This window comes from Pezoporus occidentalis, unplaced genomic scaffold, assembly GCF_034315485.1.
Source record: "Pezoporus occidentalis ecotype Australia unplaced genomic scaffold, CSIRO_AGI_Poc_V1 ctg3, whole genome shotgun sequence".
Taxonomy (NCBI): domain Eukaryota; kingdom Metazoa; phylum Chordata; class Aves; order Psittaciformes; family Psittacidae; genus Pezoporus; species Pezoporus occidentalis.
In genome coordinates, this window is record NW_026914940.1 from 12,453,361 (window position 1) to 12,479,939 (window position 26,579).

Genomic DNA, 26,579 nt, shown 5'->3' on the forward strand with positions numbered 1-26,579 from the left:
CTATTACTATCCATCAAGCTAAGGGAATACCATTACCAAGCTAAAATCTCACTACATTTAGAAAAGCAACTTAAAAGCAAAACTGCAATATATGAGGAGGCACATCTTCAAGACAGATGTTTAGAATAAGCATACAAGCTTAATCCAAAATTTATAAAAAACATTTTATTTTCTAGTCCAATAAATGTAACTATTACTCCTATTGGGAAGAAAATAACACTGAGCATTTCTCATTTAATTTATTGTGGATTATTACTGCTTAAGGTTTTTGATCACAGATCTTTTCTGTAAGAGCCTGGGTTTAAGTTCTGGGGTTTGGAATCTATCTGTACTCCTCCTTTTTCCCTCTACTCCTTTAAAATCAAAACAGAATACTTGGTTGAACATGCACCATGAAATTCAGTATAGAAATCGTACCATTTCCAAAGTTGTTTTTTGTAGTGCAGCATGTTCTTTAAGAATTAACTGGGTATTTCTGACAGGAGGAATCTCAACTATTTTTCCAATGCCTATGCTGCCGCAGTCAGTGCTGTGGACCCAGATGCTGGAAATGGAGAGCTCTGCATTAAGGTTCCCTCAGAGCTGTGGAAACATGTTGATGGTAAAGTAAAGAGACTATATTGAAAGCTTAATTTAAGATGTACAAGGTTGTTAGCTACTGGTTTGCATAGAAAGATTCAGATAAACAGAAGTAACATTACATTGTTTTGTGACATGATATTTCCTTTTTCCACACCGATATCTTTCCAGTTGAAGCTTGAAAAATACCTTCATGCTTCTGAGTAATTCAGAGAAGTGGTTGCAAGGTTTCTTAACACTCTTTACAGTCTCACTTCTGGGTGATCACGAGCCCAGAAGTATACATGAGGAAGTTGCTGTAATGGAGTATACTGACTTGGTAACTTGTGATATTGAAGTTGCTTACAATTTATATGATCCAACAAGAAAATAATTTACAAGGATATGTCTGTATACATATTTAAAAAAAAAACCACAACCAAACTGTATTATTTTTTCCCCATCTCCCTTTGAAGAATAGTCATTTTTAAATTGATTTGGTAGAGAAAAGTAGACTCTTTTATAAACTGGTACACTGGATCCTGGAACAAGTAGCTGCTTTAATAAATCAGTCTCCAGTGTTGATTATTTTCTTACATGGATTTTCTTAGTTTTTTGTTTTCTTACATCATTGTATCAGGTTTTCGCATGCTTTTATGTGACCTGTGAGAGAATAATAACAACTGTATCGTGAAGCTGACTCACACAGTGTTGTCAGATACACCTTAATGGGAAAGACACTTGAGTTTTTTAACTTCAGTTTAAGTTCCTGTTGCCTTACTTCCAAGCATAGAAGGGAAAATATTCAAACAGGTATAATTTTTCTTCTTAAAGTTTAATGCCAAAATATGGCAAGACTTGTTGGATAAATTTTACCATAGGCTTGATTTTTCTTGCCAGTCTATTCATAGGTGAGATTTCTGTGAAACTAAACCAAAGCAAAGACACTTAAGTTACAGGAAAATTTTAAACTATAATAAGAGGTTTTAAGAAACTGCAATAACATGTATTTTAAGAATGTGCCTATTACATGCAGTTTTTGTGTAGAAAAACTATTTCAGCAAGGTACAAAAGAGGTCATGGGTAGGGTATAATCAATGTATAAAGATTCTTTATTATTGGGGAGTTGGAAGATGAGCTGTAACTGCAGTTGCAGATTTTATTATTTAATAAAAATTCTTTTCAATTCATATCCTGTAAGTTAAAGCTTAAGAGGTTTCAGTTTTGTAAGCTTTTGAGCTGTATTTTGTAAGTGGACCTGAAGGTCTGTGAGAATGAAGAAAACGTGTAATCTTGAAAGAGCAAGAGTCCAAACCTGAATGATTATTCTGAAATAAATTACATGTAATATGTATATGTTTACTCCCGTTTTGTTCTTGGTGTTGCAGAGTTAAAAGTCCTGAAGGTGCATATAAACTTTTCTTTGGACCAGCCAAAAGGAGGCCTTCATTTTGTGGTACCCAACATGGAGGGCAGCATGGCAGAAAGAGGGGCTCATGTCTTTTCATGTGGTTATCAAAATTCTACAAGGTAAGAAAACTGTCTTTGAATGTTAGACTGTATTTCCTATTTAATCTCAAAGTGTAGGAAATGCAAATAATTTCTTTGAATTCTTGTAAGTTTGAAACATTGTAAAACTTAATTTGTTTTCAAAAGAAGCTTGAAAGGATTCAAAGTAGCATCTAATGATTAGTAATTAGGATTTCTAGTCTTTCTAGCTCTACAGGAGGTAATGGCAAGGAAACTGGTAATGATTTATAAAATGAATATGCAGTGGGAGTCAGGTGTTCAAGGCCAGGTTGGACAGGGTGACATGGTTTAGTGGGAGGTGTCCCTGCAGGGGGGTTGGAACTAGATGATCTTAAGGTCCTTTCCAACCCTAACTATTCTGTGATTCAGAGTATTTAAGAATATAGTTTGGAATTTGAGAGAAAAATCAGCTGTGAAAAAGAGAGCATTATTATTAAGTATAATTGCTAACCATTTTTCCCCAATCTTGACTTACCCAGATTTTGGTTTCCTTGTGTTGATTCATATTCTGAATTGTGTACCTGGAAACTTGAGTATACTGTAGATGCTGCAATGGTGGCTGTTTCAAATGGAGACTTGGTGGAAACTGTATATACCCATGATATGAGAAAGAAGACTTTTCATTACATGCTGACTATTCCAACTGCAGCTTCTAACATCTCTTTGGCTATAGGACCTTTTGAAATCCTTGTTGATCCATATATGCATGAGGTAATAATTTTCATAGAGGCCTTTTTTTTTCTTTGTAATGAATTAGTGACTGTTTTTATTGCAACCAGTATATATTGGTCAAATGTGAGTATGTCTAGATACAACCTCCATGAATACAGTTATATGGTAAACTTGTCTTGTAATGTCTATATTTAAAGTTATCTTCAAAGTAAAGCCTTTGAATCAGCAATAATTCCACTTATGCCCAGATTTACAGAGCTAGTTTAGCTGGAGTTGGTAAAAGCATTTTTCTCAAAATAGCTTTAAACCAATCCTGTTGCTGGTAGTAGATTAAAATGGTTGCTACACATTTGCGTAGTTTTCTAAGCTGAATTTGACATTGAGTTTTCATTCTTAACAGATTGTTGCCATAATGTTGAAGTCCACCCATTTATATTTACATCTGTAGTTTCAGATTGGGTAAGGATGGACTTGGCAGGCACATAAAGGTACCAATTTAGCATAAAGACTGGCCTGTATATTCTTCCTCTGAAAGCATGGTAGGAATATACTGGTAAATAGCTATGTTTTCCTTGATCCAAAGGCAAACGTCAGATATTAGTCCTCAGAATGGTGTTCTGTTGACTTTTATTGGTGGGGCATACTCACCTGTGAAAGGTAATAACTTAAAAAAATATCAGTTGTTATTTGAAAAACCCAAGCTGATAAATTCCTGCAGTTTGACTTCTGTAGAGCTCTCTTGAATTATACTTCTTGAACTGTACAGTCTCAGCTTTGTTCCTGTGTCACTGTTGAAACAATATGATTGGCTACATCATAATTTTGTGGAAAACACAGTAATATCAAAGGTTACTTGCAATTTTAGCCACGACAAGTCTTTTAAACAGTAGCACTGCTTGACTCATTTGAAAATAGCTGATTCTTTACTGCATAAAAGAAAAATATTATTTCCAAAATATGTTGAATTGCAAAATGTAAGAAAAATGACATGTATTTCTTAAATGATACACACCTCTGGGTAGACATTGTTTAGCATGTGTTGTCTGTGAAGATTATTTTCCTGTTGTTGCTCTCACAATGTCCTGGTGCACTTTTCTGTCATTGATAGTCATTATCACAGCTTGAAAGTGCTTTTTTTCTGTGAAATTGATAGCAGCTAGATTTTTGTTGTCTTTGGGGGGAGGGTTTGTGGGTTTTTGTTTGGTTTTGGTTTTTTTTTCTCCCTGTTTGGGGTAGGTTTTGATTTCTGTTTGTTCAGGTATTTTTTGCTGTTAGGTAATATACTTGATATTTATGGATTTAAATATATTTGTCAGTCTTGTACCAAATTCTCCTTTGCTTGTAGGTGACTCACTTTTGCTTACCACAACTTCTCCCATTGCTCAAACATACCACGTCCTACCTTCATGAGGTGTTTGAGTTTTATGAGGAGATTCTTACCTGCCGCTATCCATACTCCTGTTTCAAGACTGTTTTTATAGATGAAGCTTATGTTGAAGTAGCTGCTTATGCATCCATGAGTATTTTCAGGTTAGTATTTGAGAAAATTACACCTTCTTAAATCCAAAAGTCCAGAAGCTCTCGATCTAAGAGTATTGAGAAATATGTGAAGCTCTTATTTTGGTGGCCTGAGTTTTGGGCTCTTTAGTTTGAAGAGGCTGAGGGTTTTTTGACATTAAAGACTTTTAACACCATTTCTGATTTTATCTCTTACAAAGATGTTGGATTTGTATCTTCTTCAAGAAAAAATTGGCAGTGGTTTTCTTGCTGAATTGGAAACACTATGTATGAAATATTTAAGAAAACTGAAGAAGTTTGATTTTTATTTTTTTCTTCAGCTGGAATAGAGTACCAGGAATGCAAAAGAGTTTCACCTGTTAAAACAAACTACTACATAGACAGTTGTATGTAGATGATAATAGCAGGAGATCTGCCTGGATTAAGGGTGTTACAAAAAGATGTTACTATCTCATTGGGAAACCAGTGAAGGAATTACTTAATTTGTTTTGGCTGTTAAAGCAAAGTCTCTATTTTGTTTCTTCAGAGCTTGTGATCATATTGTGTTATTTTCTTTTTATGGGGCTCCAGCACAAATCTCTTGCACAGCGCAATGATTATAGATGAAACTCCACTGACAAGGAGATGCTTAGCACAGGCCCTGGCCCAGCAGTTCTTTGGGTGTTTTATATCCAGAATGTCCTGGTAAGTATTTTACTATTGAACTCACTAGAAAATTGGGAAGATCTGGGAAACTCTGATTTTAATTTGCATGTTGCATTTTGTCAGAAGAATAAATGAAACAGTAACTGTAGAAGAAAGTAAAAAAAAGTGAAAAATAATGAACCGAACTCAATAAATGAAAATCCATGAGGTTGGGTGGTCTCTTTTTTTGGGTTTTTTTTTTCTGTTTGAAGGGAGAATGTGAGATATAAAGGTTCTAAAGACAGAGATTGAACTTGTTTCAGAAATTATTGCTACTGAGCGCTGTAGTGTGCTTTGGCACCTGGAAGTTTTAGAAGGGAGAATCTTTTGTATCATCAGTAAATTTCTGTCTTATTTTGGGTGATGTGTAGCCTGCATAGGAAGTACTTGTGGAGCACAGAACTAATTGTAAAGAATTTTGGGGAGGGGAATGCAGAAATTAGTGTAAAATAGGCAAATTCACTGGGGTGGTAAGCTGCTTATAGCTACATTTCCCAGAAGATCCCCTTCTGCTGCCTCTTGCAGTTCTGGCCAGTATTTATTTTGAAGCCTTTTGCTTTATATCAGGAACTTCTTTTTCATGGCAAAAGTGTATGTTCCAGAGTATCTTTGGCTTAAATAAAAAATCAACGAACATGTTTTTAAATTTATGTTTATACTATTTCTTTTGGTCTCTTCCTTTATTTCTAGCCTACTTCCATGGTGAAGCCAGTTTTTTTCTCCATCATAATGACTTTTTTTATGTCTATGCACTTGATCACATGTGACATTATCGTGTGTCACTAGTTCATGATCATTTTGTAGGCTTTGTCCTTACTTTTCCCTTTCTGAACATAACTCTTTCAGAAGAGGTGTTTAAATGGATGCCCACCAAATTGTGGGAAAGGTATTTTGTCTACTTGCTGGCCAAATCTGCATTGCATTGAGATGTTTATTAACAAATTTGGATCATACAGATTAGCAGTTGTTTTAACTTTGTTGTCCATTTTTATGGTTTTATTGTTACTATTTAAGCTTAAATAGTTTGGGTTTGTATTTTAACATGGGCTTCTGTGGTAGAAGTTTAGGTTTCACTGGCTTTTCAGTTTTATCGGTCCCATCCAGGTGCCAAGTTCCATAAATTGGTTCACAGCTCATCAGACTCCTATTGACTTAGAGAAGTTATATAACTTGCTGAAATTTGTGGCTATTTTGAGCTGGTCAAAAATACCATCCCTTACAAAATACCTTTTGAAGTGCTGTAATTCATGCTTCTTTCTTATTATAGGTCAGATGAATGGGTGCTAAAGGGAATCTCTGGTTATATTTATGGCCTTTGGATGAAAAAAACCTTTGGTGTTAATGAGTATCGCCATTGGATTAAACAGGTAACAATAGTACTATTTTCTATATCTTTCAGACATTTTACATCAAAAAAGATGCAGTATTAAACAAGAGTGTAATAAATACAGTTTTACATTGCAATCTGAAGACATGTTTAGTCATGACAAAACTTAAGAGCTGAGATACTTTTACTACTTGATGCAAGGAAAACCACCATACTAGCTAAAATATGTCTCTCTCTACCTTATGAATAATAATGTTCATTGTCTCTCTGTGCAGTTAGTTTTGCTCTTGTTATTTGGGCTTTTGTACAAAAAACAGAAAGAAAAAGTAATAAAGTATTTTGTTAACACCTAGAATATGGGATTCATAAGGAGATATATTTGATGGATTTGTTATACTGTGGTGTACACCCATAAAGTTCTGAAGGGCTCCATTGTAAGCTTGGATCAATAGTGGATCAGGTATCTTTTAATATGTATTGAAGTGCTAAATTAAATAATGAAACGGTCAAAGACCCCTGATGAAGGGATTTCTGGTTTTGGAAATGAAATTTCTGTCTTTATCTTACATTTCCTAATTTAATGCTCTGAGACAGGTAATTTCTAGTGAAAGCAGCAGTGACTCCTAGGTTTTTTGCAAGTAACATTAATTCACAGAAAGATGTATATCTTTTTCCTTTCATCACATTCTCTTCCTGTTCCAAAAACTAGATTCCTAACCCCATGGGGTCCATTTACATACCTTACACACACTGGGTCTCAATACCATATCCTTATCTGCCTAATGCATAGTCAGCTCACCAGTCATGTGCTGTCTGTACTAAAGGTGTTTTAGAGAACAGCAGAACTGAATGAACATCTATTTTGAGAGTTCACTGCTGCTTGCAGCAGAAGTTACTTCTGGATATTAATTGCTCATGTTCTTCCCTATGAGTTAGCTAAGTGCTTCCACATAGAACTAAGAGGTGTTACTGTTGCAGCCTCCAGTTCTGCTGTTACTGCTTTGAATGTTTTACCAATATATCAAAATGTATAATTTGATATGAATCAATAAATACTGACATGTATCAAGATTTGGGAATTCATTAACTAACACTGGGTTGCAGATAGCCATCAGTTCCCTCCCCCTGTGCTCAAGCTGACCCAGTTTGATTCAAAAGCCATATTGGCTGTTGAGTGATAGTGAGTTATGTGAACATCCTGCCTTGAAGTGTGCATGTTAACATGGGCACAGCACCACACAAATTCAAACTCGTTCCAGTTCAAAGATGGCTTCTGTCTGGCTTGGGCGTGGGTCGAGGTGAACTACTGTATGCTGCAGTCTACTGTGTAGGTATAACCAGTATTACTTTCCACTGCAAGGAAATGGGGGTTACCTTTATTTCCTTTGGTCAAAGATAATTTACTTATTGAACAATAATACACTTCAGGTATAATGTAGTTAAATATTGTTGGGGGTTGATCCGCAGTCCAGACCCAGAACAAGTATTAACTGCTAATTTCTACTGGTTTATTACTGTTTGCCATCCTGAGGAACATGCCTGATTTTAAAATGCTCTTTGTATTTGTAAACAAGTTTAGTTAGGTGCTATGGCTTAAACAATGACATGAAGAACTTTCCTGTCTTCTTTAAATGATTTATCTACTTTTCAAAATCATGTTTGCTTATGTATGTTGTATTTTTTAGGAGCTAGATCAAATAGTGGCATATGAACTGAAGACTGGTGGAGTTTTATTGCATCCAATATTCGGAGGAGGAAAAGAGAAAGACAAGTATGTTTATTTAAGCCACAAGTCATTACAGAGTCTGTTTTTATAGGGCTGTTAATATATGTCTTCAGTGTGTTGTGTTACAAAAGGCCAGAGGCTGAAGATCTTCACTTGCCCAGGGCATGTATTACCAGTCTTATAAAGTATATCTTGAATATATTGTATCACTTTTGTTTTATTTTTCTTTCACTTTAAATCTTGAAGGGAATGAAATATAATGAATATTTTTAAAGCTTTTATGCAGCTACTTTTGGTTAAGAGAAAGAGGGAATATGGAGCCAGAATTTTGACCTGTTTCTGGAGTAGTTAGTAATCTTTAGGCTTTTTACAGTATCATCAATTTCCTTTTTCTTTGCTCTTTTTCCTTTTTGCTCTCATTTACCACCTTGCAATCTTATCTTAATTTCTTAGGACACCCTGTTGGTGATTTCGTCTTCTGTTGTTTGGGGTTTTTTAAGGAAAATTCTGGGGTACAACTGATTTTGAATTATTTCCTGGCAGACTTTTTAATTTGCAGCATTACAGCTTAGCAATATACTCCCTTATACAGAGAAACTACATTCACATTGATAGGATCAGATGAAACTAGAGAAAAAGGGCATGTTTAAAAAAGGAAATTCACTAAAATAAAAGTGGTTTTGCAACTGCTAAATTTATTGGTTTTATTATTCTATTTATTCTATAATTGGACACATGTCACAAAATCCTGTTCTAATGTTCTTAAATTTGTATCTTCTATGTGACGTATCGCTGTTAGATGCTCTGTGTTCCTACAGCTATTTCAGTACTTCATTGTATTGCATCTTGTTAATAATAAGCATAGCATCACTTAAATATGAATTACAATTTGCTGTTTCTTGTAGATTGCAATGTTCCCTTATATGTAAATTAAGCACGTGTTCCTGGCTCTGGGAAATAATATATATTTAGGGGAAGCATTTTCATGATGATGTCTACATATATTTTTGCATTTCCTTGCTCTGTTTTTTGTGTTAAGGTTTCCTGCCAAGCGTACTTGAATTACAGCAGTCCCAATTAATAATCATATGAAGAAAGAAATAGGGTTATTACTAATCTAAGTTTTCAACTAAATTAGAATTGGGATATGGAAATAAATCATTGGGATTAAAGAAACTTTTAGACACATGAATTAGCTTCTGTGTAAAACAGAGTCTTACAAATCCTTCCTGTTCCAGTCTGGTGAAACAAAACCACTGCTCTCCGGAGCACTTACTTTAAAAGAAAAAATCCCAGACCTTGGGAGAATGAAAGAGAGGAAACTGCATGTTAACTGTTTGCTGTAAGGATGAAAGCTTCAGAAAAAAGTTTTATATGTTATGTTTCCATCTTGTGTTCTCCCATTTCAGATTTTGCTTCTCTCCAGTCTTTGTGCTGGTACCACCCTGTTGTGAAATTGCAAAAGCTCAAGAAATTTATATAGATATATTTTAAATGGAAGTAGCATATTGAGAGGTTCACGTTGAATGACAAGATTATGTTTGAGAGCATGAGCATTAGGAATTTCCATGGAAGAGCTAGTTCACTTTTCACTTTGACAAAGCTTCTAGGTCCACATTGTTAATTTTAATTCTCATTTCAATAAAACTTTCAGAAGTATAATGATTGAATAAAAATAGAATCAGAAGAAATGTATTAATATTGAATAAACTGCAAAATGTAACCGTCAAATGCAAATTGTCTTAAGTTTTGGTTTGCGCTTAAATAATGTAACCAGTACCAAGATCAGTCAACACTTAGTCAATTTAAGAAGGCTAAGAATGTGGGTCCTGGCTTGGTTGTGATTTTCAAGAAAAGAATTTTGCCGAAGTCAATCAACTGTATAATTTGAAGCTGGATAAATAGTTTTTATACTGAGACCAAATTATTATATAACGTCTGAGCCACAACCTCAGTTTCCTCATTGCATTTTAATTCTTTTATGGTTGCTAAACCATCTCTACCTTGGAACGGAGAAGTATCCAAAATAACAGGACAATTGGGATAAGGAGAACTTCAGCAATTGCCTATTGACTAGAAACAGCAAGAAGTAAACCTAAGTACCTTCTTATTCATATACCTATTATACCTAAGCAGGGTAATACTTGATTAAATTTAGAAATACTTTTTTTTATCTTCTTAAGGTGTTTAAACAGACATTCAGGAGTAAAGGGATACTCCCAGTAAATAGAAAGATGGAAAAAAACATCAAGGTGTTACAGCTACCTAGGTTCTTGCCATCTTCTGAGATCTTAAGACCTGCAGATAAGCAGCTAAGTTCTGGTCCTGTCCTGGTAGAGCAGTTCTTGCTGCCATTCATGCTTCAACTGCATTGAAAAACTGGTCAGAGTTCAAATGGTTTAATAGGTCTTTGAAGGTTCTGGAAGACCAGAGGCTTTGTGAGATAGTTGGCATGATAGATCAGGCTTATAGTGCTTATCTTTGATCATTACAATCTGTGAATTATTTAATTCTGTCTTGTAGTGTGTTCTTCTAAAGCCTTTGGACAAATCAGGTGTCTGGGCCATCTGTTATGTTATCTGTAAGTGAGAAAATCACAGGGAAAAATCCAGTCCTGAGCCCAGAAATTTTAAGAAGGTAGCATTTTCTGTGTCACAGTGGTCAATTTGTGATTCTTCACCAACCAGCATAAAATACGTCTGGATTCACACTAAGAAGTTTGCCTGACATGGTGCATGTCCAGTTTCTTCAGATGTTTGTTATTCATTAATGGAAAACTCAAATTCCCTGTGAAAAGAACTAAATGAAAATACCATAGCACATCAAAAAGAAAAAGAGCTGGTTTATCAGTAAAATAAAGTCAGACTTGTCGTTATCTCCATTTCTCAGATAATTGAAGGGGGGAGGTCTTATTTTTCTAAATAATTTCCGTATCACAGCAGCTTTTGTGCTTGGAAATGACCTATAGATCCGAGTGCTTGTGTTCTGAAATGTCAAACTTGGTAAAGAAAATGAAAGCTTATCAAAATTAAGGCTTTTTGTGTTTTATTACTGTGCAGAATCCAGAAATCAGTTCTGTTTTAAAAAGTTTTAGGGTTTCAGCATTTTTTGTCTTTTGACATGGATTGAGCTTAAACCATTTAAAATATTTTGCTTACGGACATGAACGATATGTCTTAAGAAGCACCACAGATAGTTCAAGTTACAGTGTGGCACTTGTAACGTGATGCTCTGCCTAGTCTTCCTTGGCATGTTATCTGATTTAAAGACAGCAGTTTGCCAAAGTATTGAAAGAAAAAATTCACTGCTAAAGTAGAAACCAATTCCTTTTCTCTTCACATGAAAGTCTGTTTACTTTAATTGCAACAGTTATTTATTTAAATATAAGATATTCCCCATGTACAGTCACTTTTAACAGAAGTGGAGCAGGGGGAATCACAGAATGGTTTGTGCTGGAAAGGACCTTCAAGATCATCCAGTTCCAACCCACCTGCCATGGGCAGGGACACCTTCCACTAGACCAGTTTTCTCCAAGCGCTGTCCAGCCTGGCCTTGAGCATTGCCAGGGATGGGGCAGCCACAGCTTCTCTGTGGAAACCTGTGCCAGGGCCTCACCACCCTCACAGTAAAGAATTCATTCCTAGTATCTAATTTAAATCTACCCTCTTTTCATAATGTCAATATATGGGTAATTTCTGGACTCAAGTTTCTTGCTAGACTTCCTTGCTTGCGTTGTTACTGCTATCACTGTCTTTACAGTAATGCATAGCATGTATTACCAGCCATTACTCTCTGTTCAGCACTGGCCGTATGACAGGTGCATACACCCATGTCACACGGAATGTAAAGTGTGTGGTTGTTTTAAGCATGTCATAATTTATAACTTTAAAGCAGAAGAAGAGATGCTAAATAATTGTTGTTGCAGCTGTAATCTTGGTTGCTAAGATATATTTAAAGTTCCATTCCATAAAATGCAAAATAAAGCTGCTTTTTTTATTATTATTTTTCAGCCCTGCATCACATTTACATTTTTCTATCAAACACCCTCATACGTTGTCCTGGGAATATTACACGATGTTTCAGTGTAAAGCACATCTTGTTATGAGACTGATTGAGAACAGGATTAGCATGGAGTTCATGTTACAGGTAGGTATTTAAATGATTATGTGGAATATATTGCTTTTGCCTTTAGTTGCATTTGTATTCATTAAATGGAGTTTAAGGCAGAGCAGCACAGGTTATCATAGGATTCAATTTGTATTTTCAGTTTTAGCAGGAGAGAACAAACATGTAGGTCATTTGTATTAGGATGGGTTAGCTATTATTATTACTCATAACTTGCAATACTTCTTATATGTTGTATATCCTCTTTAATATTAATGTTGCTTTCAGTGATTGTAATTGGTTGTTAACACTGAGGACCTGTTTTACCCCTAACTGGTGTTGATGTGATCTAGTCTAACCAAATTACAAATAATGAAGTTGTTAGTGCATACAGCTTTTGCTCTCTCCATTGTATAAATTTTCGGTGCTAGAAGGAGCATTGATCTTTATATTAGAAGAAGTGGTTGAATAGAAAATTGTAGTTTTATTCTGAAATGCAAAATTTCTGTAGAGTTTTAGGTTTTTCTTTACTAAATATGTTTTGTGAAATGCCATGTTTTGGGCTTTTTTAAGGAAAACTTGTATGCACCTGTGGTTAAGAGCTATTTTAATTAGTTCTCAGCCGATAAACCTTTCTTAAAGCTTTCCTTACATAAATCTGATTTTTTTTTTCAATATTTAAAAAGGAATAGCAAAGTAGAGAACCCGATGACTCTCTTATTTCTAAAAAGCAGATCTAGCCGGTGATCTGGTATGTTCAAAAGCTGGGGTTTCAGAGCTTTCTCAGGATCATGGGTGCTTTGCCGTAAAGAAAAATACATTTGTGTCTGCAAATCAGAATTTCTGATATGGTCAAGCAAATAATTTTCTGAAACATCTTTATTTTGAAAGACTTCTTTTCAGGTCAGTTATCAAAGAATGAATTTTTTGGCCTTTAGTTGCAATTCAGCTGCAACTAAACAGAAAAGCATATTTTATATATTAAAGTATTTGTGAAAGTAATAACTTTTTATCATTTTAGGTTTTCAACAAGTTGTTGAGTCTGGCCAGCACTGCTTCATCTCAGAAGTTCCAGTCACACATGTGGAGTCAGATGTTGGTTTCCACATCTGGGTTTTTGAAATCTATCTCAAATGTCTCTGGCAAAGACATCCAACCTTTAATAAAGCAGTGGGTGTATCCTTTTTATTCTTGGTCTGGATTGTTAATATGGAGAATGAATTTGGTTTTTAATTGGCACTATTAAAGGAATGTGAGGAAAGGTATGAAATATATTTGCTTAAAGCTGTTAGGTACATTATTCTTTGAATTAGATATATATGGTTCACACTCCTTTCATAGTCAGTTAGAGAATGCTGGGTTTTTTTCACATGTTCTTTACTAGAAGGTATTTCACTATTTTAGGTTCTACTTTGAAAGAAGCACAAGAACTCTGCTGGAATTTAAGGCCAAATTATACTAAAGAGATTCCAGAGGACACTGCCCATAGAAATATGCTGAAGTCTGACATGGAAAATGCTATAGTCTGGTGCATTTTAAGATGTGATTTCCAGTAAATCACCGTGAAATAAGTAAACCTAAAGCTCAGATTGATAGCTTAAAATACACTGATATTTAATAGCTTGGTATCTTATGTTAAGATTACAGTTTAAAGTAAAATAAAGCTCTCTGTGTTAATTTTTTAAATTTAAGTGGTATTAGTCAAGAAATAGGGTTTCTTATTTTGGATTGATATAAGGGTTAATTTGAATTTGTTCCGTTTAACAGGTTTAATTGGTAGTTTTAATTAATGTGATTGCAGGCTAGAACCATACCTTGATGTTCTTACAGAAAGTAGAAGTAGGTATTAATATGTAGACATTATTTATTTAGACAGACTTAATGTTCATGCAGCACAGTATCTAACTAAAACCCACTGCATAATTAATATTTATGAACTAGTATGAGACGTTAGTGTTTTATCTGCATTTTCTTAATTTCCATGTGTAGCTGTGTCAAGTACTTGAGGATAGGAGTTCTCTATGTGCATGTATTCATACTGCAGCTATACCTAGATGTTAGCATTACTGTCTGAGCTGGGTGAATCTTAAATACATCTGTTCTGTAACCAAGGAAGACTTGCAGCTCAGATATTGGGACTTTTCAGCTTCTCTGGACTTTGGCCCCAAGCCTGATCCTGTTAACTGTAACTGGTGTTTAATTAATTCTATGGTTTCAGTCTCCCTACCATGCTTCAAACACTGTTGCAACCTGTGATAGTAGATTTTCTCTTCTTATAAGACCACAGCAGGTCATTATATCATTAGGGAGAATATCATATTACTCTTAAATAGTGCCATCTTGTGCTATTAAGTGCTTGTGTTGGTGCTGAGTTTAAACGCTGTGCTAATGAAACCACTAAAAAATGCCTTAAGCTGTACTTCATAACAAAGTCACAGACCTTTATGAAGGCAACCACTGTGAACAGAACTAGTCTGAGGTGTCTAGCTAAAAGATAATAGCTTGGAGAAAAGTTAATAATGAACATACATGATTGTATGATAGAGAACTGTTTAAGGAAAAAAAATCTTTAAAAGTCATGAATTAACATCAGTATTTTAATTTCCTGTTTTTCTTGGGATGGGAAATAGTAGGAATAAAGAAGCATAAAGGAAATGTAAAGAATGAAAACATTATGTTTGTTTATAACTATTGCATTGTGCAACTGGAATTCCTATACTGCTAATTAGGGATCAGAGTGGAGTGGTAAAATTTTATGGTAGCTTTGCATTTAATAGAAAACGGAATGTATTGGAGTTGGAAATAAAGCAAGACTACACATCTCCTGGGACTCAGAAATATGTGGTAAGGTCCATTTTCCATATTTTACCTACATATACAAGTATGATGCATACATTAATAAGAATAATTTTAATGTTAATAACAAAATCTCATGAACTTGAAGGGTCCTCTTAAAGTGACAGTGCAGGAACTTGATGGATCATTCAACCATACATTGCAGATTGAAGAAAACAGTCTTAAACATGATATACCTTGCCATTCTAAAAGCAGAAGGTAAGAACAAAAATACAAACTGCATATATTTTTAATATGAATGTATGAAAACATGTAGTGCATTTGAAGGTCAGTATATGCTTTTTTATATTTTGTGTTTATGTTTTCTTAATCTTACTCAATAAGATTTACCTGTGATGTAAAGTAAGAAAATGGAATTTACTGCTGTTTATAGATAGCAGAAAACCTTCTATTTTATATGCAGTTCTGAATTATAAGTATTTTTATTAAAGTTTCCTAAAGAATAAAAGTTTATTTAGAACAAATTGAATAAATATTCTCTCATTAGTCAAAATAAAAATGCTTCTGAATAGGAAAGACAAATTAGAAGATTAATGTGAGCCAGAGGAGTACTTCAAGTGAAGATATATGCAAGGAGGACTTGCATAATTTTCCTTTTCTGTTAAGAGTGCCAGGGCTGTGAGTGAGAAAAGTAACATACTTCCCAAATAGATTCTTTCAGCTTCCTTATTCATTTAAATAACTATTTTGATGTCTGCTCAAAGTTGTATGCTTACATGTACTTAGAAAAATTAATGGAAGTCAAGTTTAAGCCAATTTAAAATATTGGTGATTATTATTTGAATAAAACTGATGCACAGCTCAATTTTGTGAATATTTGTTTTGCTGGAGAGAGCATTATTTTTCAGTGTGGTGAAATAGAGAGAGAACTTTTGCAGGGTTAAGTTCCATTTCTAAAGATATGTTTGCTAGTATAGTAATTAATACTTACTTTCTTCTATTTTTTCTTTTTAAATAGAAATAAGAAGAAAAAGATTCCACTGATGAATGGAGAAGAGGTGGACATGGACCTTTCTGCTATGGAGTAAGTTGGAGCTTGTTAGAGTTCCTCAATGTCTGACTGAGTCATGTTCGCCTTGTGTAAAGCATGCTATTTTTAAGGGCTTTATAGTAATCTTGTACTTCATTATATGACTGGCAAATTTCAAGACTACACCACATTTCTTTGCCTTCTTTGAGACATTTCTTCTGTAGCTGGGAAAATGTTGGCGAAGTGTAAATGTATGGGTTAACTGCTCTAATCAGATTTAAAAAATTATCTTAGGCATAATAAGGTGATATAATTACTTGATTCTTTCATAGACATATATCTTTCTGCTGGCTTTATAGGTAAAATCTAAATAAGAATTTGCTTGAAACAAAGAGCAAGCAGTTTTTGTTGGACTTCAGTGAAGACCATTAAACTGGCACTAAGGCACACAAGTTCCTGAAATCTGTGGTTAATTACAAAAGAATACTTTTAGATTGAAAATAGGTGATGAAATGCTTTGTAACTATAATTCATACTGGCATTAATTTCAGTTGGAATTGTTTAGCTCTTGGGAAGCAGATTCTTGCTCAACCTGCTTTACCCTCCTAGAGTTTGAACCAGTGGTGTTCTCATAAGTGCTGAAGGTGTTTGTACCTTGTTTGCTGGCTGAGGGGAGTAAATTATCTGCTCTTGAAAACTAATAGTGTGTCTTTGAAAATGGATTGATTGCTTGTCACCTTAAAAGTGCTGGAGATTGTTGTAAATTTAACCTCATCTGAAATATGATGAGAAATAATAAACAATATTTACATTGAGCAAGTTATTGTTATCATTTCTATATGATAGCTGGCATATGTAAAATAGACTTTTAATTATATTTAAGAGCAGTTACCATAAATATTTGTTATGTTCAAGTAGCCATTGCATTACACTAAGTTGAGCCTTCAGTAATAATCTTGGAACTGCCTTTCAAGTGGTATAGGATTTTATGCAAGTCACTTATACATTATTTATCTGATAACCTAATCTCCAATACTGTCATTCTTTTGTCCAGTTTGGACTCTTCCAAGCATATATGGTAGTGTTTATTCTTTTTTATTCTTCTAAATCCTGTGTATGAACTCTTCTTTTTACTCTCCTTTCCTCTCTAGCTACTATCTTTACATTAATTCTAAATATTCTACAGATGTGTACAGAAATGCACATTGTATTTATAATGATGCTTTTTTCTCTGTTCCAAACTCTATCCTAATTCTATGTCTGTATTTTGTTGTTACCAATTTAATGTGAAAAACTGAGTAAGAGACTTTATTCTATAGTTTGTGCTTGTTGCTCCCATAAATTACTTACGCTGTCATGATGCTGTGTAAATACTAAAGTATAAAATGTTTGTTTGGGTGGAATACAACTAAGTAATTTCATCTGTAGGACTAAAACCTTAATCTTCTCTGTTGATACTTTAACTTTTGTTATTTGGCTTGGCAGTTTTGTGCATTCGCATGGTTATCCGTTGTCAGCTTTCAATATCCCAGCATGTGTGTGTTTGTAAAACACTTTCATGTCTGTTGATTAAAAAAATATATTAAAAATGCTGGTGTTTGCCACCAGATTTTCTTTGTTGTTTTTTTTTTTGTATTCTTAAACTGTAGGGGTGCTGTTCACTTAAGAAAGTTATAGTGTTTGAGGTCATAGCATTAAATATATTGAGATCGTACAGTAGTTTACCATGAACTCAGATCTGTAGGTTAAAAATACTAAACTGCTGTATCCACTTTGAAGTATTAGAGGCTTGGACAGGTTGCCCTGGGAGGCTGCAGAATTGCTGTCCTGAAAGCAGGAGATCAGTAAAGGTGACTTTCAAAAGTCCCCTCTAAGTTAGATTATTTTTTTGGTTCTTTGAACCTAAATATTTAAATAATAACTTGTAACAAGCTAAAACAGCTATTGAATTTCTACAGCTTTGAAATGTTCTAAGCTATTAATGTTTTTTCGTGTTTTTCTTAGTGCTGATTCCCCTTTGCTCTGGATAAGAATAGACCCTGATATGTCAGTACTGAGGAAGGTAGAATTTGAACAATCTGATTTCATGTGGCAGTATCAGCTTCGATATGAGAGAGATGTGGTTGCACAAGAGGAAGCCATTTTGGCATTGGAAAAGTTCCCCACTCCAGCATCACGACTTGCACTGACGGATATACTAGAGCAGGAGCAATGTTTCTACCGAGTGAGAATGATGGCCTGCTTCTGCCTTGCAAAGGTGAGGTTGTGTGAGTGAGAGCAAAGGAAGAAATCTGCTAGACGTTGTAAATGTTTGAAAATGGTTCAAAACTCATCACAGTTCTTAAACTGGCTTGATATTTAACCTCTTAAAAGTGTTTGCCAAGTATTTTTAACATGAGTGATTTGAAAGAAAAGCTGTATTATTTTAGTCTGTAAGTGGAGACTGCAGAAGGCTTTCATAATTGTCAAAATTGAGATGTCAGACATGAAAACCACAAGGGAATTTTCCAGATTTCATTAAGTGGCAAAAATAAAAGACTTCTGTTTAATTTTTTTCAGATCCAAAATATATTTTTTCTATTTTACTGGGAAGTTCCTTGGCCTTTCTGTTGAGAACTCTGAATTGCTGAAATTCATCTGTCTAATATGAATTCACATTGCTGCCCTATATCATTTCGTATTGAATAGGGGCACAAAATAAACATCATGTTGGTCTGCAATTAAATATTTAACAGCCAAATAGTTGCCTTTAGAGCAAAAGATCTTTTTTCTTTAGACACAAAATTAGCATTAAGAATGAAAATTAGAGAACCTTATGAAACAACTGGGTGGAAACACAGAAGAATTTCTGAAAAGGTATGTTGTTGACATATTTTGTGCCCATAAAGGCATACTTATTCATCACCACTTGTGGAGTTCAGATTATTGGCATATAGCTTGTTTTCTGCTGTTTACCTGTTGAGAATAATTCAGTACCTGTTCTGAAATTCAGAAATAAATCCTTTGGCCATATTTTTAAAGTCAAAATCCAAGAAATGTTTGTGACAAAGTATTTTAATATTATGAAATACTGATGTTATACTGCCAGCGTATGTACTTGTATTGGTATTGTTGATATCTGACTTCAAATATGAATTCACTTGGAGTATTTGGAAGTGGATATTCACAGGTAAATATTAAAAAAGCAGTTGTTGCAATGTTTAGAAAATGCAGTGGGGTTTGGTTTTTTTGGTCTTTGAATTATCAGGCAGTTGGGCTGCAGATAATCATAACTGGTTTTGCTCAGTTTTATGAATAATCTTGGGTCTACAAATAAGGTTGTTGACTTACAGAAAAAAGATTATAAAGCTAATGTCGTGGCTTAAACTCAGCCACACAGTTTCTCTCTCACTCCCCCCATCCTCCCCCTGCTCCCAGAGGGGTGGGGAGGAGAACTGAAAGAATGTAACTCCCACAGGTTGAGGTAAGAACAGTCCAGTAACTAAGGTATAATACAAAACCGCTACTGCTACCACCAATAATAATAATGATAAGGGAAATAACAAGGGAAGAGTATGCAACCGCTCACCACCCACCTACCAATGCCAAGCCTGACCTCAGCAGTGATCCTGCCTTTCCGGCTAACTGCCCCCAGTTTATGTACTGGGCATGACATGCTGTGGTATGAAATACCTCTTTGGTTAGTTTGGGTCAGGTGTCCTGTCTCTGCTTCCTCCCGGCTTCCCCTCCTCCCTGGCAGAGCATGAGACTCACAAAGTCCTTGGTCAGAGTAAACATTACTGAGCAACAACTAAAAACATCAGTGTTATCAGTGCTGTTCCCAGGCTGAGAGTCAAAAACACAGCACTGCACCAGCTATTAAGAAGGAGAAAGATGACTGCCACTGCTGAACCCAGGGCAGCTAAGTAAAAAATATGGCTGTGACACTGACTCAAGGTGAAGGAGCATGGTAGGATGGAGTTGTAGATGCGCTTATGTAAGTTACCTAGGAGGAAAGTGTAATACATTCTGTTAGTAGTTCCACTTAGTAAGAATCACTTCCTGTTGTCATTAACTCAGTTTAATTTTTGCAGCCTGTAAATATTAAGGATTTGTGTTCTTCATTGAAAAAAAAAAAACAAAGTCCCTCATGTTTATTTTGGGGGAGAGTTCTTTTTCCTTGATTTGCAACTTCTAGTTGGATCGTGGCTACTATTGTAAAACATTCTTGGTGAGCACATGTTGGTATAGAGGAAGGATAGGTGACAAGCAATTATAAAACTGAATTTACTGCACTTTCCAAATATACCATGTACTTTGTTTGTAAACCAGTCTGTTCTCTTGGGCATAAAGTATCTAGGTTACATATTCAGTCCTCATTGATAAAGAAGGCGGGGGAAGGGGTGCACACACACACACTTTGCTGAGTAGTTCATGACAAATAACCCTACAAGGTAAGAGAAAACAATGTCACAATGTTAATTCCTGGGAGGCTGATTCCCCTTTTCAGATCCACTGCAGTGTTGGTGATGTGCTACAAGCGTTAAAAAAGAACACCACTTAGCGCCCCCTCTCCCCCAACACTGAGAAGTTGCATAGCTGTGCGTGACAGTTATGTCCAGTTTTTTGTGCTATACTGAATTGAAGGATGCAGAAACAAAATGTACCTGCAGTCTTTTTAAGTAGAAATAGTGCAAGACAGGCTACTTGCATTGTGGTATGGAGAATGTGCAAATACATTTAATTCAGAGTGTATATCAGTAGAATAAGTAGAAAATTTGGATTGTCAGTATTTAAAGAGAAATTCAATGAGTCAAAACACATTATAAGGGTAAAAAATACTGAAGAGATGATGATTTAACTACTGTTGATTTAATTTGAAAATACTGTTGTTCATTTCTAGATCTTGCAAATGTATGAAACCAAGGATGCTGACAAGGCACAAGAGCAGTTTTCTCTCTTGGTTGAACCTTCCCACATTACACCAAAACAGACTATAACAATAAATTGGTCTCAGTCATAGTCTCATTGTGAATTATGATTGAAGTTAGAGATGTCTGATTTGCCTTTCACTTTGGGGGTGGTCTTAGTCTAATGGTGGCTGAGATCTACTTAAAGTCTAGGCTGAGGTTACTGGCAGGGTAAATCTGGGAGGCTGGTATTGCAAAAGCTTCTTCCATCACTGGCTTCCATAGAGTCAAAAACTTGGCTTAATAAACACAGAATTTTCATCTAAAATATAAAAGAATAATTCGGAACAGAAGTTTATCATGGAAAGATAATTATTTGCAGACATCTTCCAAATGGAACAATTTTCATAAAATTTACCTTTATTGTAGAGAAGGTGTATTGCAGATGGCAGTGAAAGCTTAGCTAAAGTAAAATAATACATTGATGAAAATATGTATCTCTTTAAAGCACAGTATGTTCTTGGCAATTATTCTTTTTGATTATGGGAAATGTGTATTCTTCTACAGCCAAACTAAATTTGCAGTGGTGATGTTAATACAATTTCCCTTCCCCTAATTACACAGATTGCAAATTCCATGGTAAGTACATGGACAGGACCACCAGCCATGAAGTCACTCTTTACCCGAATGTTTTGTTGTAAGACTTGTCCAAACATTGTGAAGACCAACAACTTCATGAATTTTCAAAGCTACTTTCTGCAAAAGGTAAGATTTGGGTTTTTCCACTGAATGTTTTAAAAGAAATGTCAAAATACAAAACTCAACTGTAGTTGACAACTACAGGAACATGGACAGCACAGTCCTGCTTTACCCTTCATAAAAGTACAAAATAACTGTTTTTTTTCTTATATGGCATCTGTTTGTTCCATCTTAGTCAAAAATCAGTTAATAAATTGCATACATACAGTAATTATTTGTGAATATTTATGAGCTCATTCTTAAATAGAATTTAGTGCACAGTAACAAAGCTAATCCTTTTGTCTTTTAGGTGAATTAAGAAGTTGTTCTTATTCATTACTGGCAATGATATCGTGTTGCAAATAAAATCTCATAAATATTACCTTAAATTAGTGGGCTTTTCAGTTCAAGGCATTACATAATCCTTCTTGCTCTCTCTTATCAGTTGTCAACATCATGTTGCTGCAGCTTATTTTGATGTTAATGCAGATTTATATACTAGAACCTACAGTTGTTGATTGTACAGTGAATCACAAAAATTAGTCACAATGGTTTTCTCTCAAGATTCATGTTATAATTATTGGATGATTGAGCTATTATTCAACAGATTTCATTTTCCTCAGTATGGAGAAAACTCAGATTTTGTTTTCTAATAGTGCCAAAAAAACGCTTCATCGTTCTCCCCATGTCTCTTTTTTTGACCTTCTTTTGTATTTTTCTGCTCTTTTTGTCATTGTTCATTCTTTCACACTAAATCTTGCACCTTTCTCCCTTTGAATCCCATGTCTGAAGTTTATTGAGTAAAATTCCTGAGTCTGTGTGAGTGGAGCCTAGAGAGCTGCTTAGCTCATTCTAAAATAAATACCTAATCAGGCTAATACCTGTCTGGCTAATAACTCTTCTGGCTTCACTGACTGTATTGGATCTATACCTCTCGATGGTAAGAGAAACCTAGAAATTGTGTTCACGTGAAAACACCCAAATTCAGTGCCTGTCTCAGACAGTTCCAGCATCATTTTCTGTATTTCATTATTTTTCATTTGTTACCTTGACTTGAGAATCTTTTCTTGCATGTACAGCGTGTTTTTTTTCTGCACTATGACTAATTATTAAACAATTACACAGTTGGTTTGGTCTGAATATTTTATAGCATGTGTATGACTTTCAAAAAGCACTTCTGTACAACTTTTCAGAGATTCGTTATTGTTAAATTGTTCATTGCTCATTTCAGGCTATAGCTATCATTTTACTAATATAAGAATGATGTTAGTATTAATTTTATTACACAGACTATGCCTGTTGCCATGGCCCTTCTGAGAGATGTTCACAACCTTTGTCCTAAGGAGGTTTTAATGTTTATTTTGGATTTGATCAAGTACAACGATAACAGGAAGAATAAGGTAAAGAATGTGTTAATTTGAATCCCTCACTTTCTTGTTGAAAAAGGTCTTAGTTAACATACTGCGTGATGGTTTATGCTGTTAATGTAAATCTGGCTGGGAGAGTTGATGAAAAGGTGATACGCTAAGCTAAACAGTAAATGTTACAGAATGTTCTGCAGCTGACATTTCTATGGCAGCGTTTCTTGGATGTTTCAAAGCTCTTTGTGCTTGTTGACTTACAAAGGAACTGCCTGTCTTCATGTGCGCACATACTTTTCTTACTTTACTCTTTTTCATTTGAAAGACCCATGTGTTTTGAGAAAATGTGCGTGAGGCTGACATGTAGCCTGCGAAGTTAAGCACTCATTTCGTTGGGTTTGTTTTGTTTTTTTTTATCTCAAGAAGAGTATTTGAAAGAGCAAGGAAAGTAAATAATCACTTTTTAACAATAGATAGGACTCTGGGGTTCTGGGCTCTGAATGTCAGCTCTAGCTTTCAGAACTGGATTGTCTTCATTTAGTTAAATAACAGCTGAAAGCCACATTAATAAATTGAAGTGTTTGGGTTGGAAGTGTTGTCATCTAAAGTTTCTTCCCACACAGACCATCTCCGAAGGATGATTAAATGACCTTTAAGATCCTGAGATGATACAAAATTCCATCTCCCTAGCTACAGAGAGAGTTTACAACTGCTGGCAAAATTTTAAGTGGAACAAATCTGAAGCATCTTAACCCTCACTTTCTTGTCTGTAGAAACACATACTGTAACGAGATGCTTTTTGCAATATTACTGAAATAAGGAGATGATAGAGGGTGGAGAAGTAGAGAGTTAGACACGTGAATGCGAGCGCCAGTAGTCACAAAACATGATGGGTTGTTCTAACATCTGCCTACCACCAAAGGAGAGACCCCACCTCACTTTGCCACACATCCATTTGACATCTTCTACCGAATCTGACAGCTATTGAGTTTGTTTAGTTTAGGTTAAATCAAGTCCGGTGCTTTTTCCTGGTGTTTAAATTTTAGCTTTGTACTTCTTGTTGCTCCCTAACAAGACCAACAAATAACACCAGCCAGCTTAATGGGAGGGGTGAAACTTCCTGAGGGTGAGCCCAGGTAAAAGGGGTGAATGAAAAAGCAAGAATTTCCACACTAAGCGCCAGTGAGTCTGTTAGTTCACCTCAAAAGCTTGTGAAGTTGTTATCCAGATAAACTGCCTGATTTTCTGAGGTGCTAAGCACTCAGTAACTTTAGTAACTTTGACATGGAATATAGAAACAGGTAGTTTTAGATGCTCTCATTTAGGAATAACGGCTTTTATTTTCCATACCTGGAAAATCTTCAATGCCTGATTTTTCCATTTGTATAAAGCAATGTGTTATTATTAATATGCTTTTATTACAGAATGATTACTGATTGATACTGCCTAATTGCTCAATCACAATCCATTTTCAGAATGAATTTATACCCATTTTGCTTTCTCATGCAGTTCTCACATGATTTTTGTTTTAAGATCTTATTCTGTAGTAGTGCTTCAACATTTCTTTTCTTTTAGAGAATATATACTGTTATATTTGCTTGTGTTTAAATGCTGGTTTTATCTAGTTTTCAGACAACTACTATCGTGCCGAGCTGATCGATGCCTTAGCCAACTCTGTAACTCCTGCAGTCAGCGTGAACAATGAAGTTCGAACACTGGATAACTTAAATCCTGACATTCGACTTATTCTTGAGGAAATTACTCGTTTCCTAAATATGGAGAAGCTTCTTCCCAGTTACAGGCATACCATTACAGTCAGGTGTGGTTTAATAGTTGTACACATAAGGAGAAGCAGACACATTAATGCTACTTTTGGGGGGTTTATGTACGCTTCTATACTTAATATTTGAGATTTTAGCTTGTGGGTCTTAATCATGTGTCAGATACCTTCCAATTTCCAAAAGCGGATAGTGCAAGTTTGTTTTGATTGCTTTCTTTTTTTAACATTAATTTCTACCAGCATAGACTTTTAATAGCAGGCATAAGGTGATCATACTTGTGCCTCTTTAAGAAGTTTCTTTATGAAAGAGAAGTCTCTTTATGAAAGTTTTGCCTTGTAACAATAACACTGTGTAATCTGAGCTGTGTTTCTCTGTATGCTAGTTTAGTTCTACTGAAACCAAGGAACAGATTTGACATGATGGGGAATTCTGTTTGTTTCTAGCTCATTCAGAGTTCATGAAAGCTATGTGTTAGTGCTGTGAAAGTAATTATAGCATGTTAATTTGATAATATAATTCTAGCAAAGTGCAGTATTTGATTTTGAAGAAAGTAATTTTATTCTTCTTGTCTGGCATTTTATCAATCTAATGTAAATTTCCTCTTTCTACCTCACCTAGCTGTTTAAAAGCTATTCGGGTGCTCCAGAAGAATGGTCATGTCCCAAGTGATCCTGCTCTCTTCAAGTCATATGCAGAATATGGGCACTTCATAGATGTCAGAATAGCAGCACTGGATGCTGTTGTTGATTACACAAAAGGTACTTTTTGTCAAGTATTTTGACACTTTGTAACACGTGATATAGTAGAAAAATGTAATACCTCTTTAATAATAGGTTGAAATAGTGTGCACCAGAAAAGCTTGTGTGATGGCAGATGTATTGGTAAAAAGCTAAGATTTCTATTAGTGCTTTGTCCTAGCAAATGCAAGTTTTATGAAGATGCGATGAGCATTGTTTCTCAGTGTTTGAATCAGCTACCTAAGTTTTGAGATAATGAATAGACAGCACAGTGAGCGGTGGTAAGGGGTTTTGGTAATTTCTTTTTAACACTTCATTTTCTGTGGTTTTGATTCAGTGGAGTTCAGCCATAATAGCTGGTCAGAGTTCTTGGTTTTGCTTTATGTTCTTGATAATCTGTTTTGCTTTTTTGCATGCATCTTATGGTTGTGTTTTGAAAACTTAGATTATTGGCTGGTTCTGTTTTGCCATTTATTACACACAGCTTATGTTTGTGAGATGTTTCCATTCTTCTAGTGTTGTCTGTATTGTAGCTCACTGTTGCAGGTCCTTGAAAAAGGACTGGGTAGTTTTCTTAAATGCCATTTGAAGTTCAGATTCAATTCTGCCAGATTTGCTGGTGGCAGTTAAAAACTATATAATGATTTTATTTTCAGGGCAATGGAACGTTTCTTTTGCTTTTTGCATTAGTAATTGTTTTCTCTTTTTTTTTTTTATGAGGGGTTTATTACTTTGGTCTTAATGCTGTCATTCTCTCCAAAGGTTTCTCAAACTAGATAGGCAGTGGGAGGTGTTAAGGCAGTTGTAGTCTTTGAGTGAATGCATCTGGCATTGAGGCATATGCTTACAGATTGAATCCAGACTGTCATACCAAAAAACTACTAACCTCAAGGGAGGCTGTGCACTGAGTGTCAGTCTCAGGCTCAATCGTCAGTCTTGTAATTCACCACACATTCTGTACCCATAACCCACTGCACATACACTATTTGGTGACTCTGTGAATGATACCCAGCTAGCATTCAGAACTCTGCTGGTGCTGTGCATCTCTGTCTCTGTTAGGGTACTTGCATTGTTCCTCCCTTCACAGAGTGTTAGTAAAAAGATTGCTGGAGAATGGAAAGTTTACTC

At 35.2% G+C, this 26,579-nt stretch overlaps 1 protein-coding gene across 4 annotated transcripts in view; it reads left to right on the top strand.

The window, feature by feature from the left end:
- The window catches only part of TAF2 (TATA-box binding protein associated factor 2), a 64,203-nt gene that overhangs the window by 13,570 nt on the left and 24,054 nt on the right, over positions 1-26,579 (top strand). For 2 of the 4 annotated variants that reach the window (XM_062627110.1, XM_062627112.1), the window contains exons 4-20: positions 483-601; positions 1,947-2,088; positions 2,568-2,799; positions 4,106-4,290; positions 4,849-4,962; positions 6,230-6,329; positions 7,975-8,060; positions 12,026-12,161; positions 13,141-13,295; positions 14,849-14,963; positions 15,064-15,173; positions 15,934-15,999; positions 17,950-18,202; positions 21,459-21,599; positions 22,862-22,972; positions 24,559-24,752; positions 25,333-25,472. In XM_062627110.1, the coding sequence (XP_062483094.1) occupies positions 483-601; positions 1,947-2,088; positions 2,568-2,799; positions 4,106-4,290; positions 4,849-4,962; positions 6,230-6,329; positions 7,975-8,060; positions 12,026-12,161; positions 13,141-13,295; positions 14,849-14,963; positions 15,064-15,173; positions 15,934-15,999; positions 17,950-18,202; positions 21,459-21,599; positions 22,862-22,972; positions 24,559-24,752; positions 25,333-25,472 (2,399 nt within the window). Of the gene's footprint in view, positions 1-482; positions 602-1,041; positions 1,372-1,946; positions 2,089-2,567; positions 2,800-4,105; positions 4,291-4,848; positions 4,963-6,229; positions 6,330-7,974; positions 8,061-12,025; positions 12,162-13,140; positions 13,296-14,848; positions 14,964-15,063; positions 15,174-15,933; positions 16,000-17,949; positions 18,203-21,458; positions 21,600-22,861; positions 22,973-24,558; positions 24,753-25,332; positions 25,473-26,579 lie in introns of those variants that run through there. The other 2 variants (XM_062627111.1, XM_062627113.1) reach the window with 2 other exon arrangements.